Source organism: Poecilia mexicana, unplaced genomic scaffold (genome assembly GCF_051168715.1).
Source record: "Poecilia mexicana isolate PSO_F unplaced genomic scaffold, ASM5116871v1 scaffold_23, whole genome shotgun sequence".
In the NCBI taxonomy this organism is placed as follows: Eukaryota; Metazoa; Chordata; class Actinopteri; order Cyprinodontiformes; family Poeciliidae; genus Poecilia; species Poecilia mexicana.
In genome coordinates, this window is record NW_028263392.1 from 13,291,412 (window position 1) to 13,313,384 (window position 21,973).

Sequence of the window (21,973 nt, forward strand, 5' to 3'; positions counted from 1 at the left end):
TCAGAAAGACACAGGAGCTTGTTTTAAGTAAATAATTCCTTAATAGTAATGAAAAAGTTACAGTTTAGATGGATATTTTTATTTATAATATGGGGAAAACGTCTTGCTATAGTTACTGGACTATTGAATAAAAACAAGCTCCTATATCTTGTTTATAAGTTAGTTTTGTCTTAGTTAAAGTAATATTTACCCTAGAATACTTGGTAGGATTTGATGTTTTTAACAGTGTTCTAACTTACTTACTATACAATTTGATCAAAATAAGAGCTTTATTGATATTTCACTTATAAAATTAAAACAAGCTCCTATATCTTGCTGAAAAGTTACTTTTAAGTTAGTTTTGTCTTATTTCAAGTGTATTAAAAATATTTGCACTAACAGACCAAAGATATTTGGTAAGATTTTGTATTTTTTGCAGTGTATTTTACACTCTTTGCTGGTTAATCTTTCTTCTTCTTCTTCATTTACTCGGACTTTTCTACTTTCCTCCACCATCAAAACACGACAGATTTTAGATCCTTAAAAATGATTGCTGTCAAAACTAAATTAAAACTGAACATTATATATAGTTAGTAGCCTTAATCTGCAGATAATCTGCGTGAGAAGAACCAGCCCTAATTCAGTCTCGGCCTCTTTACAACACATCGCAGCGTGATCACCACTCCATAATTGATTGTCTTAATAATGCTGCATTGTGCTGCTGCCGTCGCTCTCCGCTCCACTTCATTTCCCCGCCGCCCTGAATGCTAATAGGTTTTATCTTATTCAGGCCGTAAAGTGCAGCAGAACACATCGTCACGGAAACGGAGATATCTCCCGTGAGGAGCAGATTGAACGGATGTGAAGGGATCGATACTGTGGTGATCAGAGACGAGGATACAATATAGAAGCTGTGTTTTAATTTTGACTAGAACTAATTAAAGTCTCTAACAGTTTAACAGCAAGAAAGAAAAAATAATTATATTTATTTGAATGCTCTCTTTCTCTGTTCTGATTAAAATTGAAAATCTCACCTTTATTTAATGTAACGTCCATGCGCTTATCCTTCTCCACAAATGTTTCTGTCATTCTGTTGTGAGAAAACTTTCTCGTTTCTCATTTTTAAAAGTCTGGGAGCCAAAAAGAGCGGCTTTACACGGTTCTACTCCATCTGTTTCCCCCTCCCGACTGTTTTCAGTCTTTTCAAAGCGTAGAAGAAGAGCACCTGTTGTTCGTTGCGTCTATGGGGCTCAGCACTGCCCCCTGTCAGTGAGGCACGGTACTTTATACTAGCTTTATACTAGTATAGTAACTCATTTTCGCTTTGGGCCAAATCATGACCATGAATGAGCCAGTTGTGCCAGAATGTAAAACTTGTTCACAAACTGTTAAAATATTAATAAAATCTTAAAATTAAAAATTATTGGACATCTTTTCAGTCCCTCCAGGATTTCATGATTCTTTTTGTGATTTTATGCAATAAAAATCAAAGTGTTTGTGGTACTAATTTGGAAATATTTGCAATATTTGCGCTTATTTATGCCGGTATTTGTGACTTTTTATTACTCGCGAAAATATCACTTAATAATTATGTTTTATTTTCAGATTAATACCTGAACACCAACTAAAAAGACTTAAAAATGCAAACATTTAAAAACAAATTAAATAAATAGCAATGCTTATAAGGCCTGGTGGGAGCACAAGTAAAGCCTGGTGGCCCGCCAGGCTTATAGTACACTGAATGAAACGTTGCTTCTAATTCAAGTAAAGCACTTGTTGCTGAAAATGTGCTCTGTAAATAAAATTCTTACTTCACCACATAAAAAGCCTTGACCATAAAAATGGTGAAATTACCAAAAAGAAAAACAATTTATAGAAAATTCAATGATTTTGTTAGCATTGTTAGCATGTATTTTACTCCCTATGGCCTTATTTTCACTCATAGGATTGCAGGTGTATTTACGGTGATTGACTTGTGTCACCTGTGTCCGTGCGACGCTGCCAGGCTGAACGAGTTCATGTCTCCCAGCGGAGTGGAGGAGATGCCATTTCGACACATAGTGCCGATCATGGGGTCTGCTCCTCTTTCCAACAGCAAGCTCACCAGCTCAAAGTTTCCTAAAAGAGAGAAAATTATAGATTTACAGAATTAGAAACCACATCAGTTTACTTCTGCTCTGTTCTTAAAGGTCAACAGTTCAAATGTTAGCATGGAAACAAGCCTAATAACTTAAAAATAATTAAGTTAATTTATTTATAATTTTGCAATATTTGTGCTTATTTATGATATTACATGCGACTTTTCGTGGCTCGCCATATTGATCACGGACTATCTGACATCAATTAAGGCTGAGGCAGCAGTGTGTTAAAAGTAAGAAATACTGCCCCTTACAGGAGAGTTAGCATCACAAAAACCAAGTGATTTTTAACATTTTTTCAGAAAATTAGCAATAAACTTACATCTGTGCACTAGTATGAAAAAATGCTGGGATCTGTTGACTTTATGCGAATTTCCACAGAAATTTTTAAAAAACTGGAGAGACTGATTGCTCTAATTTAGCTTTAGCATCTGGGCCTGTCAAGTAAACAAATTATGCTGGACGATAAACTGTCCACAGAAGTTATTGCAATAAACGATAATATTGCAGTTTGAGACCATTTGGTAATGGCATAATAATAATAATAATAATAATAATAATAATAATAATAATAATAATAATAATGCAAGAACACATTAAGATCAATTAACTTTAAATTCTAATGAACATTTAACACTTGAACTGGAGAATATCCAAAATAAATAAACAGAACAACAAATAAAATGAATAATAAAGTCTCTATAAACAAAACTATCCTTCAAAATAATAATAAATAATTAAAATGGAAATGATTGAGTTTGTTTAAATGTTTAATTGATTTATTGAGTTTGACACGTTAAGTGGTCCTCAGCCTGAAAAGTTTGAAAAACACTGCTCTAGTTTCTAGTGCAGACTTCAAATAACACAAACTGCCTTAAAAGTCACGTTTCAGGAAGAAATAGGAGCTTTTTTAAAGTAAATAATTCCTTAGTATCGACGTGTCAGATTGCACCTGCAGCTGCAGCAAGCTGGAGCGGCGTCTCTGTGTAGTTCTCCGCCCCATCCTGCAGGGCGCCCTCCACATTGGCTCTGTTATCCAGCAGTAACTGTGGGAGAAATGGAGGAGGGAAACAAACAGGACAGGAGAGGGAAAACAAGCGAAGGAGACATGGGGTGTTACATTTCGGTTTGGCGAGAGTAAAAGCCTCGGCTGCTGGACAGACTCTGAATATGAATCACACTTCCAGCCTCGGCTTCTCGTTCAGTTCTGCTACTGATGTTGAGCTGAGGAGGAAGAATTTATTTTCCTGGAGACAAAACTCTGATTGTTGGCATAAATATTAATAGCTTAAAGATCCTGGAGGCAACAATGTGCACAATAACTACTACTCCAATAAAAGATATCTTATACTAAGAGTGGAAAGACACTCTGTGTCCCTGCGGCTGTGTATCATCCTGCCTGAGCTGCGCTTTTCAGCTCAGCTTCAGGAGTTTTCTGCTTGTTAAATGTCGGGACATAACTGTACATCTAGTTAACGCCCCCTAAAAGGATAGCTCAGGGTTGTTTCCAGCTGGGGTTTTATGAAGTAGTTATCAGTAGTCAGCATCTCACTTGATCTAGAAAGAAGTGTTTATGTGTGAAACTTTAATTATTTAACCCTTAATTTCAACACATGCAAACAAAAACATCTACTGAACAATATAACAGCAAACATGACTTTAAAGATTTAGCTTTGGAAAATGAAGATATGCTGGCTGATACTTTAAGGCACGAGCTAACGCTGCGTCTTATAATCACAATGTCGATGTATTTTAGAGCAGGAATTACATGTTTTTTGAAAAGTGTGCTACCTATTTGTTCTGTTTTCAACCCCTTTAACTCTGACACATTTAATAATAATCCATAATGTCTATTTCTAAGAAATGTCCAGATTTTTCTGAGATTAATCATAACACTGTCATAAACACAGCACCTGTCAGGAGTGTGAAGGAGCCTTAAATTAAAGTTTATGACTATTGTCATGAAGTGTCATTCAGTAAATAATGAAACTTTTAATGCAAAGATTTATTAAAACTTTCATTAAAACAGTCAAGTTTGCATTTTTCTGTAAATAATGACATTTTTATGCAAAGTTGCATTAAAACTTTCATTGAAAGTGTCAAGTTTGCATTAAAAGTGTAATTATTTATTGAATGAAACTTTGTGACAACAGTTGTAAACATTTATGAAAACTCCATTACGTTCCTGACTGCTGTTATGTCAGGTCAGTCTTATGCACAGCCCTTCAAATAAAGGGTTATTCCTTAAACTTTTGTACATTTTGTCATGTTACATTTTTGAATAAAAGTCAATATATTTTACTAGGATGTAGTAAATGGTGGAAGATAAATCTGACAAATGTAGTCTGGTTCTTTTGAGGTATGTCTCTAACCAGCTTTTCTCAGTCAAATTGGATGAATAACATCTGTGAACATCCAATATTTTAAGCTTTCCCTGAGATTCTCTGCTAGATTTACGTTTAGGGTTTGCAGTGCAAAAACTCTTCAAATAAAATGTTACCGTTTAAGCACTGTACCGTGAAGCCGGATCCCTTTTATGTAAGATACTGTCTACAGATGACTACTCTGCAGAACCCCGATTGAACTATCAGAGCCAATTAATTCCTCTTCTAAAGCACAGCACAACAGGACCAAGGAAGGAGTAATAAAGGACTTCAGGCATCATTACTATGATGATGCACAGTCATTATCAGTATTTTTTAGTACAAAGGTGAGGTCAGGGGGCCAGAGGTTAGAGGTCACAGGTCATTAACGTAACTACCTGCACGACAGGGACGTGTCCGTGCAACACGGCGAACGTGAGTGGCGTCGCCTGGCGCGTTTCGGGGTAAACTGAGGGGTGCTTGTTTACTGTGCTTGGCACCTGGGAAGTCATAGGTGAAGTTCAGGGAGAGAGATACACAGCTGTTATCACATTCAGAGCTCAGGGGGAGAGACGGGGAGGAAGCAGTATGCAGGACAGGTGGAAGCAGGAAGAGGGCAAGACGGCGGGCCGAGATTTTCCTCTCGAGTTTTGCAGAAAATCTTGAGCAAGTTTTAATCCTTCCCCTCATCTCAAATCCCCGCCCTAAGCATGAGGAGCTACATCTGCCCAGACCCGGTTCTCTGTGTCGGTGTGGCTCCACCTTGTCGTGGAGCTTCGTCTCAACAACAAACGAAACCAGAGAGAAGATGTAACGGTGACGACAAACGCATGCAGGACTGGAGGTGACGACTCAGAAGCAAAGCGGAGGCGTCGCTCAGCAGCGTTTTTATTGCTGATTAAATGATCAAAATGATTTGCAAAAATCACCCGGAGGAAAAACAACTATTTAATGTGATGTCGCATTTCATTTGGGCTCTGATGCTAAGCAGCAGCAGGACCGTTGGTGTTTTATTGTGTAATGATATGAATTATTAATGTCTTTATAATTACAAGCAGCCGCGGCAGAGGAGGAGTAAAATCTGAGGCAGTGACTGCTGTATACATAATTATTTATATGTATTTATTTGTCCATGTGTGTTGTGTTCACTTTTTAAAATTCTGATGAGTTTGGACTCAGTTAAAACAGTTTAAATAATTCTGGATCATTGTTAAGGCTTCCCAATTATCAAATTAAAACAAAACATAGCAAAAGAAAAAAAGGCAAAAATGATTTCACAGTGGCAACAAATTAAGGGAGGAAGAGAAGCGCGCATGTCTCCAAATTGCACCTATAAGCTAGTTGCTGGAACTCTGACAGAGCACAGTTAGAAAGACCCATTGAAAAAGGTTTTAATCACACATATTCTGGTAGATCTTTTCACGTTTTCACAAAATTTAAAGGCGCAGTATCATGTAAAAAATAAATTTTTGAACGTTGCATCGTGTTGTAATGTTACTCCCTCATCACAAACAAACCTGAAATGTTGCCTTGATTCTGACACGCATATCTGAGAAATCCTTAAATCTCTATGGCAACCACTCAGCTGTGCAAAACGCCTGGGTGGACTAAGCCCCATCTTCACAGACGAAGCTCTAGTAGGATCTTCATCAGCAATAAATCAACAAAATGTGTCTCCATCCTCCAAAAGAGACACATTTATTCCAAATTAAGTAATTATTTATCCAGTAATAAACTCCTGAATGATTTCAAACGGTTGTCATTTGCTTCCGAGTCGCCACAGGGAAAAATCTAAAGAAGCCATCATTACTGTGGGCAGCGATACAGATACACAAGAAAAACTGCAAAGAAAAAAAAAAGAAAAACGATGATTTATGATTGCAATGCCGCTATTTTACTGCCTTATTTCAACTTAACAAATATGTGCAATAAAGTTCATGCGGTACGTGGCAGCGAGTTACACAGAGTGCACCTGGTTGTGTAACAGTGGTGTATTATTGATGCGCCATAAAGCAAACTGCTGCTGGATAGCTGCGGCGCGAAGCGAAATGAAGTGATGGGCAGAGCGGAGGGACTATCAGCTGATTATTATTTAGGATCGGTGGGAAGAAAAACCGACAAACGATAATCGTTTGTTATCAGTGCACTTTGTGTAACGAGCAGAGAGCGAGCAGGTGAGACAGAAACAGGAGAGGTAAGAGAGGGGAGAGGGGACAAAGTTCTCACAGAAACAAAAGTGAATGAAACATTAAACTGGGACAGAAACATTGTGATGTGTTGGAGAGACTGAACTCTGACCTCGCTGTTGATGTCGGCGCCGGCGTCCAGCAGCATCTGGACCATGGCCTCGTCGCCGCGCACGCAGGCGTACATGAGAGGCGTCATCCCCTGCAGGAAACACAAGATGGCCGCATCGGAGATTCATGTTGTGTTTTCTTCCCTTAAATAAAATAAACACGTTTTCTTTTGTTGTTTGTAAGGAAATCTGAGGTTTGAGGCTCTTCACTTTTCTTTTCTGGGTTCAGTGGAGTCTGTAAATATTTTCACTGTAAACAACTCGGGAGGTGAAAACCGGGCAGAGCTGCAGGAAACCAGGGAAAGCAGGAGACGCCGACTTCCTGTCATCACAGGAAAACCTCCTTCATCCAAACGACTGGTTATCCATTCATTCATCCATTCATTCATTCATCCATCCATCCATCCATCCATCATCCATGTTTCCGATCATCCATCCATCCATCCATCCATCCATCCATCCATCCATCCATCCATCCATCCATCCACGTTTCCTATCATCCATCCATCCATCCATCCATCCATCCATCCATCCATCCATCCATCCATGAATCCATCCTCTGGATCTCCTGCCTTTCAGTCCCAGATCAGTAAATTGTTCTTTTTCTTTTTGTATTTTATAGAAAGTCGAAGTTCGAACTACATCGTTCGGTTTATCCAGAGTGGAGGTAAGTATTAAATCTGAACCTGATTCTGCAGCTTCTCCTCGTTCCACTGCTCAGTCCCACTTTTACTGCATCAGGTGCATTTGGGAATTTCCGCCTCCATCAGTCGGTGAAGGTATCGGTGATTCCTAGCGGCGATCAGTGAAAGCTAATCTGGCTTTCAGATTTTTAAGCTACAAGCGTTTTGAGAGTTTATTCTTAAACACAAAAAATCAGCACATTTCACTGTATTTTATTGGTTATTTATATGATAGAACAACACATTTATGGAGCAAAGGAATAAATTGATGCATGGTTTTTACATTTTCTCTGCCGTTAGTACATTTAGCAGCGAGTACACAAGCTTGATTGAGAGCCTCAAGAATCTCCTGCTGACTCTGGTTGTTCTTGGTCATTTCTTCGATAGTAGCTGTCACAACATAGTGATAATTTTAACAAATATTTAAAGAACATTTTATTATAAAAAAATTAAAGAGGCATGAATAGTTTTGCGAGACACTATAATTTGTATTAAATTATGGTTTTATACCCTTGTAATTCTCTCTCAACCAGATGAGAGACCACAAGATGTTAAAAGAGCAATAAAGTAAAAGCTGCGGCTCGTCTTCCTATCTGAACTCATCATGGCGGCCATTGGTGGCCATAACGGCCTCCTGATTAACTAGATCAGTTTTCCAGGAAATACTAAAGACTGAATGACCACAGAGGGATACGAGTCTCTGACATAAAGTGCTGCAGCGGGTTACGAGCGGCTCATAAAAGGCCTCTGCTGAACATAATGGCCCGAGTCAGACATATGATTGAAGTCGGCTTTGCAGAAGCCTGTTGAAAACACTTCAGCGCCTCTGATGAATGGAAACAACGCTCTGCCGTGCTTACAGTAAAGTTTCCATTCTCTTTCTTTCTGAGCTCAGAGAACAATGTGTGTGGGCGGGAAAGCCTGCATGTGGTTGGCACTGCAAAAACAGAAAATTCAAGTAATTCTGGTCTAGTTTCAAATGCAAAATATCATAGTAACCTTGAAAGTAGACAAAATTAACTTAAAAGTAACTTTTCAGCACGATATAAGACTCAGTAAGTTCTTAATATTGATAAAAAAAAGTACTTATTAAACTGGCATTTCAAAATTATTCCATGTTTTGAAATTATTTCAAGTTTTCTGTGAGAAAAGTAGGGAATCACCATGGCAACCGGTGACCTAATTTAAAAGCTTTTCCTTAATATATTAACCCTTCACAACCAAAAGACGGGTTCCTCGTTGGCAGATAAAATTTTACTCATGTTATATGTATAAACATAAGTGAAATAATAATGAAGCTCTTATTTTGATAAGTTAGAACACTGCAAAAACAGAAAATCTTACCAAGTATTTATTTTATTAAAACAAGTTCCTATTTCTTGCTGAAAAGCTACTTGTAAATTAGTTTTGCCTTATTTCAAGTGTACTAAGATATTTGCACTAAAAGCAAGACCTAAAACACGCTGTAAGATTTTGTGTTTTTGCAGTGTGCTGTTGATTATCTGCAGGACATAAATTGAGGTTCAAAAGGTCTTTCAGACAGTCATTTCGACCAGAAATGACCAAACTGAACATAAGTAATGATTTAAAGATAATTACCTGAATGAATCACCTTTTTTCTATAAATGTGATTTCTGTTTTTCTTTTTTTTTATCAGTAGTTCAAATAAATTGAGATTGACTCATTTGGTTGGATTCCAAGAATAAGTAAAGATAATCGACCATGATTGCAGTTAAAAACGGCACAATTACAACGCAGTCCGAACCTCTGGTACCACTGGTAAAGATCAGTAAAAAACCTCAGAATGAACCTTTAATTTGAGAACAGTAATTCAGAGAGGAGATCAAATATTCAGAAATAATTAGATTTTTAATAGAAAGCTAGTCTAAGAGGCGTTTTTCAGATTCCAATATTAAAAATTAAAAGAGAGTTAAGCAAGTTTTTATCTGTAACGTCTCAATAACTAGATGGATGAATAAATGGATGGATGGATACGTGGATCAATGAATAGATGAGCCTATGTACAGATGGATGGAAGATGCGAATGTCCAACCAACGTGATGCTCGAGAAGTTACAAAAAATGTTCTCATCAAGTTTTCTGGCATTTAGCAAATATAAATAATTTTATTAATCCTATTTGACCAAAAACAAGAAAGGTTTGTTCTGATTAAACTTTAGAAAAGGAGGATAAAAATGTGTTTGTGTCTTTTTATTAAGCATAAATATCTGGTTTCAACTGTACATGTAGGAGTAGGTAAGAGCCTCTCACAATAATCAATAAATCAATTAATCGCATGCTAAATTAAAATAAGCTCAATAATTTCCATTCGCATGACTTTGTTGATGGTTTCTTACTTTAAACATGAATTGTACAGTTTCCCACTTATATAATATTCGGAAAGATCTTTTATATATTACGTACAACAGGAGGAAATCTGTTTTGCATGTATTGCCCCAAACTTCCACACAATATGTCAAATGCGGCGCAATGTGACTATTATGCAAAATAAACAAAGATTTGTGGTCCAGGACACTTTGTCAAAATTTGCTCATCTATTCTTTGGATACATTTTGTCAAGTCAACAAGTTGTTTCTTCAGACATTTGTTGGTGTTTTAAGTTCTGCTCTTGGCAGTTGGTGGTTACCATAGCAACCAGTAACTGACAGCTCCTCCCCCTTTTTTTCCGTTGCTGTCGGTGTCGGTAACCGTGGAATGTTCTTAATCATTTACAGTGTTTCATGAGTAATTTAGCTATGTTTTGTTTGTTTTTAATGGTTATCATTATTAATGTTCATTTTAGCTATGCTTAATTTTACAAACTGCTAACTGGGAGTTAATGCTTTGTAGTTTGTTTAGGATTATTTATTATGTATTTTATTTAATGTTTAGAGGCAGAAGCTGCTGGAATGATGATAACCACCAACTTGATTTCCTCTTCTGTTATAATAAATGCAGTGAACCTGAAGGTGTTTGTCGTGAATTCAACCTACTGGACCTGAGACTAACATACAGCTCTGGATAAAATTAATAGACCACTTAAAATGATCAGTTTCTCTGATTTTATTTCTTTTTATAGGTATATGTTTGAGTAAAATGAACATTGTTTTTTTATTCAATGTCTCTCAAATTCCAAGCAAAAATTTCATATTAATTTGCAGAAAATGAGAAATGATCAAAATAACGAAAAAGATGCAACCTCAAATAATGCAAAGAAAACAAATTCATACTCATTCAGAAACTACAATACTGATGTTTTAACTCAGGAAGAGTTCAGGAATCAGTATTTGGTGGAATAACCAGGAGGTTTTCAATGGGGTCCAGTGCAGTGGGCTCTTAAGAAGGGTTACGTGTGTGTGTGTGTGTGTGTGTGTGTGTGTGTGTGTGTGTGTGTCTTAAGAAGGGTTACGTGTGTGTGTGTGTGTGTGTGTGTGTGTGTGTGTGTGTGTGTGTGGGGTTACGTGTGTGTGTGTGTGTGTGTGTGTGTGTGTGTGTGTGTGTGTGTGTGTGTGTGTGTCACACCTGTTCGCTCATGCTGTTGATCCCGTCGGGCCCCAGCAGGTTGACGGCCTGCTTGACCAGATCCGTCCGGCCGCAGTTGAGCATCCTGAAGCCCAGATCCTGCAGGAACTTGGCCTCGGTGGAGGCTGCGTCCAGCTTCCGGGTGGCGCAGAAACAATCTTCGGCTCTGCAGATGGAGGCGGCAGATACATTATCGTGACTAAGTGGGGGCTTATCTCAGAAATGGATTTGGGGAATCAGTGGGCATTCATCTCCCCAAAGGACGCCGGGAGAGAGCGGGAATGATTATTGCTCAGCTTTTCCCGGCTTAAACCAGAACCTAGTCCATACGCATCGAGCTGTTTACACTCAGAAACGACTCACTCATATCTGAGCCAAGTGCTCAGTCTTCTGCCTCCTCCAGGTGAGGCTTCTGCTGCGACTCGTTTTCTCTCTCTAATGACTCTTAATTGATGCTGCGAACAGCTGCTGCTGATCCGGTTCTCAACAGGGTCGCAGGGAAACCTCTTCACAATATTATTCTGATTCTACCTGACAATTATACGTGGCATTTTGAAAAGAGATGCTAATTGGTAACAAACACCTTCGCCGTTCTGTTTGTTTCATCTCTGCACATGTTTGAAGTGGAAGGACTGTTAGCCCATGACTCTGTGATAAAATCCTTAAAATCATTGATTTCTGCATGAGAGAGACAAAAGCTTAGCAGATTTTTGATTTTCTGTCTACAATACTGATGTTTTAACTCAGAAAGAGTTAGACGCATTTGTGAGAAAATGTTTTTAAAATAGCAACTGCAGCTTAGATGGCTGCTGGTCCAACTGAAAAATTAAAATATCTCCATTTGTGCATTAAAACTTTTGTTTTTACTACTTTTTCAAGATAAAAGGGATTCTGAGTAAAAACAACATGGTTCGTTCTGTTTTGCAAACAATTAAACAATTTTCCAACTGTTTTGTTTTCATTTAGCAACCAAACCAAAACTGAAGAGTCATTCGTAACGATATTTTGTGAATTGTTTCTTGTGTTATACTGTGATGCTAAAACCAGCAGGTCACCAAACAACCTTGAACAAATAAACTGAACTCACTGATTACATTTTTATAAATCTATACGCTGATGATATTCGGCTGATGTTGCGTTCACACCAAACTCGAATTGAGAGTCATTCTGGTTTACGTTCAGAGTCTGCGTGGAGGCTCTGCCCTGCGTCGCGTTTCCAGGACAATCTGAAGCGTTTGGCGGGCGTACAGGCGTTCGCCGCTCGATGTGGGGAATCAACCAATCAGAGAGACTCAGCTACGTCTCTCTGGTGCATTTTCTGACGTAATCTCAGGGAAAAAAAACCATGGAGGATAAAGTAATTGTGGCTGTTTGCTTTCGTCCTATAATCTACCAAAAATCACAGTTACAGAGACAGGAATAGGAAGGATCAGGAAGGAAGTTGGGATGTCGGATAAGTTATAACTTTTACTATTTGAAAATAATTCCCACACATATTTAAATAAACATATTTATTTAGAGGAAACATGCAGAAGACGGTGGGAGAGTTTGCGGTACACGTCTCCAATCAGGTTTTAACCAAAACCAGTGAGAAATTTGCTCAAAGAGCCAGGAGCCGAAGCCCGTACGGCGTATTTGGACTTTGTTTTCGGTCTTACTTGATTTGCCGCGGCTCGCAGTCCACCCCGGGCAGCAGCAGCCTGGCGGCCTGTCTCACATCGTCGCTGTCGACGGAGAAGCTGCGTCTGTGTTCGGTGTGGGCGACGGCCACACGGATCCACTCCATCAGCGGAGGCAGAACCAAGAACGGCCTGCAGAGCAGAACAGGGTTCAGTAATGATTAGCATCAGTCATTTCAGAGTCAGATTACATTAAATTTGACGAGGGTAATGATTTGTTCAGCAGCTCTGTGCGAGTAAGTTACACTCGTTACACAATTTCAGTGTAGAAATATTAATAATTTACACCATTAGATAAAATCCCAGCCTGGCGTAAACAGTTAATAGAGACGTTGGTTCCCTTTGAGGCTCAAACTAAACTCATTAAAGATGTCCTGATAGACATTAGAGAGGCAGCAACACAAAATCAATACTTAAAATTTATTACAGGGACAATTCAGAGCTGAAAGAGATCTAGGAGTGGTAACCTCCCTAAGTGCTGTTATTACCCTCATTTATCACAAAGAGCAGTGGCCTGACTGATAAATGATGTGTGCATTCTTCATAATTTATTATAAAAGTGTGTTTTTTAGATTAATCAATCTAAAAATAACCCACGCGGCGCTCTGCCTGCACTGTGTTTCTCCTCCTGCAGGGAAACGTCAGCAGAGTGATTTTATCTGACGCAGGATAAAACCAGGGGCGTCAGAAAGGGAAAGGATTCAGATTTCTGTGGGAAGTCAATTTAAACTATATTTCACCTCTTTAAAACAGCAGTGATGGATGAAAACAAAGCAGTAGTGTAAATTAAAAGTATTTACAGTTTATATTCTGTAAAAAAAAAAAAAATAAAAAAAAAAAAAATATATATATATATATATATATATATATATATATATATATATATATATATATATTTAACTTTGATCAAATTGAGCTTTAAATTAACTTGGTTTGGAAAATTCCCTTGTTTCATTTAAGCAAATTTTTTGCACCACTTCGATGAATGCCGATTCTTTTAATGATGATTTTTGCTTTTTTACTTTTTATTAGTTTATCTATAATGGTAGAACACTTCAGTCGTGTGTAAACAGATTTTTAAACCCAATTATGATTCATTTATTCACATTTATAATAATAAAAAACATCTATATTCATATGTATCGTTATCGCTTAACTCCATTTCACAAAAATTGTACTTAAATTTAATTCGCTGCACTTTTTCATGTCAGTATTCAATAAACTTTTGTAAGTACGCAACGTTCAGATTATCTGACCTTCAGAAACAATATCCACATGTAATTACAGAGTAAAACCTTAAAGTTATCCAATATGGTAAATTAAATCACATAACTCTAATCTTATCCATCAAAACGTCATCGCTGTAATACCATTTAATAATTAAGCATCTAGTCTAGTCTACATTTTAATTATTTTTTTAAATAAATCAATGAACACTCTGCAGTTCTTTTGCAAATGTAACCTTGCCTCTCCTATTTAGTTTCAATTGAACTTTTTCATCATATTTAATCACTTTGCTTGTCATCCTGCAGATTCATTCAGGTCCTTGCTGCTCGTCTCCAAGCTTTCAGCTGAATGCTAAGCAGAGTTTTGTCTCAGAGGGATGGAAACTCTGCTGACGTGTCACTCCGCCTTGACATTCCTCACGTTCCCAAGGGTCGCCCCGATGGAGTTTCAGCGTTCCTCGGCGAGGAAGAAAGCGAGAAAGATGTTGGAATATCTGTCCATCAAGAAGCTGCAGGCTTTGGCAAGAGTCAGCACTGACCGGCCCACGCTGCTGGAGCAAATATCTTCAGCAAGAACGTAGAAATGTAGGTTTTTATTGTGAGCCTGTACTCAGCTTGGCTGGAAGGTTAAAAGGACAGATGCAAAAATCGACTCAGTTGCCAGAAGTCACATTTTGCAGAGTTTAGTAAATCTGAATCTGTTAAATATCTTATTATTTCACTCAGGGGTGTTAAAGTTGAGACTCAGCTAAAAGTTTCAGGACTAGAAACCAGCACTTCTGCTCCACAGTGTAAATCGTAACTTTGTATTTAACTGAAAAAGACGAGCGGACACAACGTGACTTTGGCCGCAGTTTAGTTGAACTCAATTAAACGACGATGTGTTACGAATAAGAACTCGCCAAAGAACTCAGACATTTTGAGATTAATCAAAAAAAGTCCTAATTTGCTAGAATTTTTTTTGAAAGTTTGAAATGAGGCACAGAAATTTTTGAGAAAGAAACTTAGAAATTTCTGAAGTTTTTTTTTTATCAAATATTTAACTTTTGACACTCAGAAATGTTCTATTTTTTCCATTTAATTCCTGAGGTCCATCTAAAAACATCTGAATTTTTAACTTTTCAAACTAAGATTTCTAATTTTTTTCCCATTTAATTTATTAGATTAATATAAAAGTATCTGAGTTTTTTCTAGCAAGTTATTGACTTTTGACATTCAAAAATTTCCTAATTTTTCAATTTAATTTCTGAGATTGGTATAAAGAAATCTGAGTTTTCTCTAGCAATTTTTGATGTATGACACCAATAAATTTCCATTTAATCTCCAATATTAATTTAAAAGTATCTAAGGCTATTTGTAGCGATTTGTTTTTACTTTTGACATTCATAAATTTTCTTATTTCTTCTATTTAATTCCTGAGATTAATCTAAAAACACCAGAGGATTGTTTTAGCAGATTTTTGACTTTTCAATCTTAGAAACTTCCTTGTTTATTCTAGGAAATTTCTAAGATTTTATAGAGGAAATGTTCTTTTTTCAGCAAATTCTGTGGTGTACAGTGAGCAATAAATTTGGATTTAAGTGAATAAATTAAGTGGATTTAACTTATGTTTTCACATAGTTACAATACATTAAATAAAAACCAAACATTGTAAGTGAAGTCAGCACTGCTTTTCTGTCTTGGCCGACATTAAACATCAAATATCTGCATCGTTTTGGAAATAAAAAGCGAGTTGGTGCAGCCCGACTATCTCTCGTTAATTAATTTCACAATAATAATAATAATACCTGGAAGGTAAGTGAGCGTCTCACCTCTCGGTTTGTAGGGTGACTTTGGACGGCTCCACGTTGGGGTTCTCCCACTCCATCTGTGGGCAGTGCATGAAGTAACAGAGGGTGTAGAGCGCTTCGGGTTCCCAGTGGACCGTGGAGCTGCTCTTCTGGTGGACCGGCGTCCCGTTGCTCGGGTTCTTGATGTGTAACGGCTGCAGGTGATGCATGGCCCGGGAAACCAAATCACCTGGAAAACATGACAACAATCAGCCTCGTTCATTAAAACCGAGCCGTAAATCGCAGGTTTAGTTGACGTAAAAAGGAAATGCGCTCCCCTGATACACAAAGCCCATCTATTGATTAAGCCACCATGTGCCCACGCTGTCTTGAGTGGAAAATTGCTGTCTTAAGAGCCATCCTACACACATAAGCTCTGATTTTCTCCTTTGTTCAGTTTCAGTTTCGTTCAGTTCATTTATCCTGGGTCAGTTCACAGCAGAAATATTTCACTTAATAACCAGCAAAGCTTATTTAAAACGCGCAGGAAATTGTCTAATTGTTTGATTTAGAGTATTTCTAATTGCTTGAGTGGAGAATTTAGGTAAGTTTTGTTAAAGTGGTGATTCAGATTGGGAATACTGATTTAATCCCACTGGGTAACATTTTTACAGTGTAACTCTGAAAAAACTAAATATCTAATTTTAATCTTGCAATTCTGAGACAAACAAAATGAACTGAACAGATTTATTTTAATTATTGACACTTTTTTTTTTTTTAACTAACTAACATCCGGCTGAGTGGTGAAGATTAATATAATATATACAGAAGGCAAAATTACAGAAAAACATGATAAAAAATTCATGAATCAATGTTTTAACAGCTGTAAAACTTTAGACGTGTTTTAATTAAAGTGGGTTTAAAAATGTAACTTTTGTAAAGGTACGGCCCGTTTTTATCCAAGAAAAGCAACAATATCTCCAAAAATCACAGGGATTATCATTTAATCCTAAAAGGCAGGGATGTCAAACTTATTTTAATTTTGGGTTATATAAAAAATCTGAATGTTCTTGTGCCAGAATATATATAAACAAATTAAACTGTAAAAAATATCAATAAATGGCTGTTCCTACAGCATTTTGTGATTGTTTTATGTGTTTTTTACAGATTCTGTGGTGCTAATTTAGAAATGTTTGTAAGGAATTTCTACAATATTTACGATGATGCATGTCATTAAATGTGACTGATCAATTTTGACAGAAATTTGAGGCAAAATCAGAAAAAATGTGGAGATTTGTTGATTTTGTGTGAATTTTGCAGATTTGTGAAGAACTCACTGATGTAATTTGGAGTCTAGAGGGCCACATAAAAAGCTACAGCGGGCCAGATTTGGCCCCCAGGCCTCGAGTTTGACACATCTGCAACCACAGAGTTTGAATACAGATTTTTTCGTCTGCATGATATTTTATTTATTGCTTGAAGCACGATTTAATTCCAGCTGAGTTTGTGCCCAGCAGGAGTGAAGAATATTTTAAAAAGCGGATTTCAGAGGAGGTGTGAAATTCAACTTTTAAAATTTGGCACATCCACGGCACAGAAGCAGATATTTAGCCCTGACGTTCAGCATAATGCTCAGATTCACAGCGTTCACAGCTGTGATCGATCAGGTCATTAGTGATGCATTTAAGAATAATGATTAAAAGGCTGCAAGAGGGAAAATATTGCAGAGTCAGGCTGCAGGGTTTATTTCGCAGATAAATGTATTCCTCTGTTGATCTAATTATTCATTCAGTTTACTGGAACATTGGAGCTTTCTGTTTCTGTAAGGAATACAAACAAGGAGAAGAAAAAAATGCATTACTTTGATTGATGAGGGATTTGAAATATAATAGTGTGAAAAATGAAGAAAAACAACGCAGTGAGAGGAATTGTTATCACTCTGTTGGATCTATGGGAATCCATTAAGAACAAAACTTGCATGCAGTGTGCTTAATATTCAAGAAGTAGTAGCAGATTTATAACCTTGAAGGAGGCAAAACTTATAGCTGAAATGTGTATTTTGAAGGTGGAACATCCTGCTGTCCGAGGATTAAAGAGAGAAAACAGGAGACTGCAGCTTCAAGAACTGACAACGCTCCTGAGGGGTTTGGAAAACACACCACACGATTGCTTCTTAAATAAATAATAAAAAACCCCAACAACAACTAAAATAAGAGACTCAACACAAGCAGTAAAAACCGCAGCCGTCCCTCTCAGCTACAACCTGGTCAAAGACGATAAACAAGATTTCTTTGGCTTCGTTAATTGTTTCTGTGACTTTGATTTTGTCAGCAGGACGACGTTTGCTCCCGTCTTCTCTGCTGTAATTATCCAAGCAACACTCCTGTGGGGTTCATGCTTCAGCTCATCTGAATTAATCACAGGGGACAGCTTACTGCCTTCGTTTCTCCAAGCCAACTCCTATTCGAGTCGGAAGGACTCAGAACCGGGAAAACTTTCTTCCCCTTTTCCTGTAAAAATGCTTAAAAGAGAAACTATTGCTAATGTTACAAACTGCAGCAACTCATGAAAACATCAGCTGTCGACTTAGCTTGTCTTCTTCTATTGTCATACTCAGATACAGTGTAGAAAACTCAGTAAAATAGACATATAACTCCAAAAACAAAAGTTTACATATATGATATTGATTATGGAAGGTGATTTGAGCCAAAATTTGTACATCAAAATCACATAAATAGCTCTTCCATGCTAATATTTGGTAATCATTAAAGCAATGCTAACAGCAAAAGCTGTAAGTTATGTTGACTATGAGGTAGCTAAATGGTAAAACTAGTACACGACAGCAAGCTAACAGTGTGTTAGCATTTAATGCAATGCTAACAATAAGAAACAAAAGAGGATTGATGGGAATGTTTTTGATTAAAAATAAAATTAGCATATGGCAGCATGCTAACAGTGTGCTAGCATCCACATTAATGTTAACAATACACAGTACAAACTGACAGTTGGGAATGTTATTTGATTATGAGGTTGTTATGCTAAATGTAGCACATGGCAGCATGCTATAAATAGCACAATGCTAACAATTACAAGCTGAATGGTGGAAATGTTATTTTATTATGAGGTAGCTAGATGCTAAAACTAGCATTTGATGTCACAAATGCTAATAGTGTGTTAAGATTCAAGGTATTGCTAAAAATAAGCAATAAAAGCTGAGAGGAATTTTTTTAAACTAAAAGTAAAACTAGCTTAAGGCAGCATGCTGACAGTGTGTTAGCATTTAATGCAATGCTAACAATAAGCAACAAAAGAGGATTGATGGGAATGTTTTTGATTAAAAATAAAATTAGCATATGGCAGCGTGCTAACAGTGTGTTAGCATCCACACTAATGTTAACAATACAAGCTGACTGATGGGAATGTTATTCGATTATGAGGTAGATAAATGCTTAAAGTAGCATATGACCTTAGTAGCAAAATGCTAACAATAAGTAATATAAGCTGACTGACGAGCTTTTAGTTTTTATTTTACCAATTTTCAGTGCCTGACTGATAAAAAAAATCCTTACACATAACATCTTCTGTCTTAAATATGCGTTTCCAAATATACTTAAAAACAAAAAATGAGCTTAAACATCAATATTTGAACATTTATTAACACAGAACTGAAGATTTAAGATGATTTTTTTTTTGCATAACAGTAACTACTGTTGCATTAAGACAGAGTCATAAAAATAAAATTTAACGATGGCCTTTGCTGGTTTCCAGAGTTAGCAGCTAATTCATCCTCATTGTAAAAGGAAATATTGCTTATCGCCATCTGTGAGCCAGAGCTTTGAAGCGCTGCGACGGGGACGGACGATTCCTTCCCCGTCCTCTGACTCACTGTCAAGGCCTATCGCCACCCGGAGGACACGTTGTGGACATTTAATCATCGGTTAGTAATACGGCCATCTCAGAGCTCTGCCTTTGGGGCACATTAGCAATTCGATGGCAAATATTAATCACAGTCAATTACAGAACATGTCATCATCAACAGGGAGAAGCAGTTACTTTTACCAGCAGTTCTCGGGCTGAAATTAATCATCGGTTGATATAAAATACCTGAAAGAAGGTCACAGATAACCGTCTGTGCTTAATGGATATTTGATCTGCTGGGATGTAGCACACATAAAGGAGTTTCAGGCTAGCTAAATCAGAGGCTAATGGCTTATTAGTTTTAGTTTCCCAAGCTGATTTAAGGAATGTGATAAGCAAAAGACGAAGTAAAGACGTTATTTGCAGGCGCAGAAGCTCCAGAGGGAAGCAAGGGTGGCTGAGTCACAAGAAAATCACTGATCCATCATCTAATTTGTCTCCTTGTGCTCTGAGATCATAGGAACATGATGCATTGTTTGTATTGATAAAAAAAAAAATCCAACAAGAGAAGGCAACATGGCATTAACTCCCAACGAGAGGACCGACAACAAAGAACTGAGAACAAATAAACCGTCTTCCTGCGGAAGCAGCATGGTGATTCATTCGGGTTAATACCCCAGCCGTCAGAGCAGCACTTGATGCTCAACTCAAAATAAATACCACACTGGCCCAAACAGAACGTGATAAAAGGAAAAAACAACAAAGGAGGTTTATACAGAGAGCTTAGTTAGAGCTGTTCAGATCTGTTTGAGAAAACAGAAACTTTCATGTGTTTTATTGGGGTTTTTATTTGAACAGACCAGCAGAAAGAAGCAAACGACTGCAAAACAGAAGTAGATCCGTCGCAATAAATCAATTAATTGCATGATAAATTTAAACAAACTCAATAATTTCCATTTTAATGATTTATTGTTTTTCTCTTTTCCACCAAAAACTGGATGACAAAAGTCTTCATTCTGGTGCTTTGGTCTCACATAAACCTTTTTTTGTTTGTAGAAACTTGATTACTCATTTTATTAGTTATTTCTGCTGTTTTGCTTATTTATTTTGGATCTTTAAAATGTCTTCCAGTGTTAAATGTTCATTAGAATTTAAAGTTTATTTCTTGCATTGTTATTATTATGCAATTTATTACTTGAAGATGTTCTCCAGCAACAATATTATCGTTTATCGCAATAACTTCTGTGGAGCAGAATCCAGCAAAATTTGTTGTGGTGAAATATTAAATAAATTATATGTGGTTTTCACTCTGTAGGAACAGATTTGGCTGGTGAATCTCTAGATATTTTTTGCTTTTTTACTGAACGTTTTGACGATTCCTCTGTGGTTAATCTGTAAACAGAAGTTCAGAAGCCATTTCATTGTAGTCCTGGTGTCCCGTGTCATAATGCTGCCACTACCATGCTTTCTTGTGGGGTTGGTATATTCATATTTTCTGGCATAAACGGTTTGGCACTGATAAAAATACTTATTTTGTCATTACTTCATCTCTGCAGCTCTCTCTAAAGCCGGCCTGCCAATCTAAAAAAAAAAAAAAAAAATCTAAAAAATGTTTCATGTTTGGAGCATAACAATAATCATTGCTTCTCTTTGGTTTAGATTTGATCCAAACACAAAAATTACTCCAAAAACAACAGCAGGTTATCTGGAGCACTTGCAAAGAACACTTGAAGTCAGCAGCAGCAGCCATCTGTTTAATCACAATGGGAGACAGCGGGGGAATTAAATATTTCGCTTTGAATCATGAATCATCGACATGTTTTCTACCACATATGTGTTCACTATTGGAGGCAGCAAGCATCAAACCTCTCATGTGGTTATTTCTCCTCTGTTCTGAGGCAAATTCTAACTGAAACAAGCCATTGGAGCCCTGTGATGCAAGACGTCGTAAAATACTGTGAAATGTCTTTTTGGGAAAGTTTGTTTCTGGATCAAAGCAGAGATCATCACAGTGACTCCTTTTTGGTCATTAGCTCCAGTCTGCTGCAGCAGAAACGACAGCAAAGCACCAGAAAAGCCAAAGTCACCAGAAAAACAGACGTGGTGTTTTATCAGAAACCTACTGGGGATGAAGCGGGACTGCATCAGTGCACAATAAATGACTTTTATATGTGTGGCTTTTAGTGTCCACTGTGTCAAATGAGATGTTATGTTTCATCGTAACCATTTTAAAAAGTGCCATAAATGCTTAAAGCCCTGGAACATATGAAAGACAAATTTGGTTTGTGCAGCAAAAGTTGCTTAAAAGGATAGTACACAAACTCTGACACGAATAAACAGCTACAGCTAAACACTCGCAGCTCCTGTCTTATTGCATATAGCCTATCATGTTAGCTTTCAAACACTTGCAAATCACGCAAAGTCAGAAGAAAATAACATCTAATATAGTTGTCAACATGTC

The 21,973-nt window shown here is 37.2% G+C and overlaps 1 protein-coding gene across 1 annotated transcript in view; it reads right to left on the reverse strand.

Moving 5' to 3' along the window:
- The window catches only part of LOC106918724 (ankyrin repeat- and BTB/POZ domain-containing protein 3-A), a 176,770-nt gene that overhangs the window by 10,878 nt on the left and 143,919 nt on the right, over positions 1-21,973 (reverse strand). The window contains exons 3-9 of the mRNA XM_014988708.2: positions 15,697-15,904; positions 12,639-12,791; positions 10,981-11,146; positions 6,779-6,868; positions 4,879-4,980; positions 3,070-3,163; positions 1,962-2,097 (exon numbers count right to left, since the gene is read on the reverse strand). Coding sequence (XP_014844194.2) covers positions 1,962-2,097; positions 3,070-3,163; positions 4,879-4,980; positions 6,779-6,868; positions 10,981-11,146; positions 12,639-12,791; positions 15,697-15,904 — 949 coding nt within the window. The remainder of the gene's footprint in view (positions 1-1,961; positions 2,098-3,069; positions 3,164-4,878; positions 4,981-6,778; positions 6,869-10,980; positions 11,147-12,638; positions 12,792-15,696; positions 15,905-21,973) is intronic.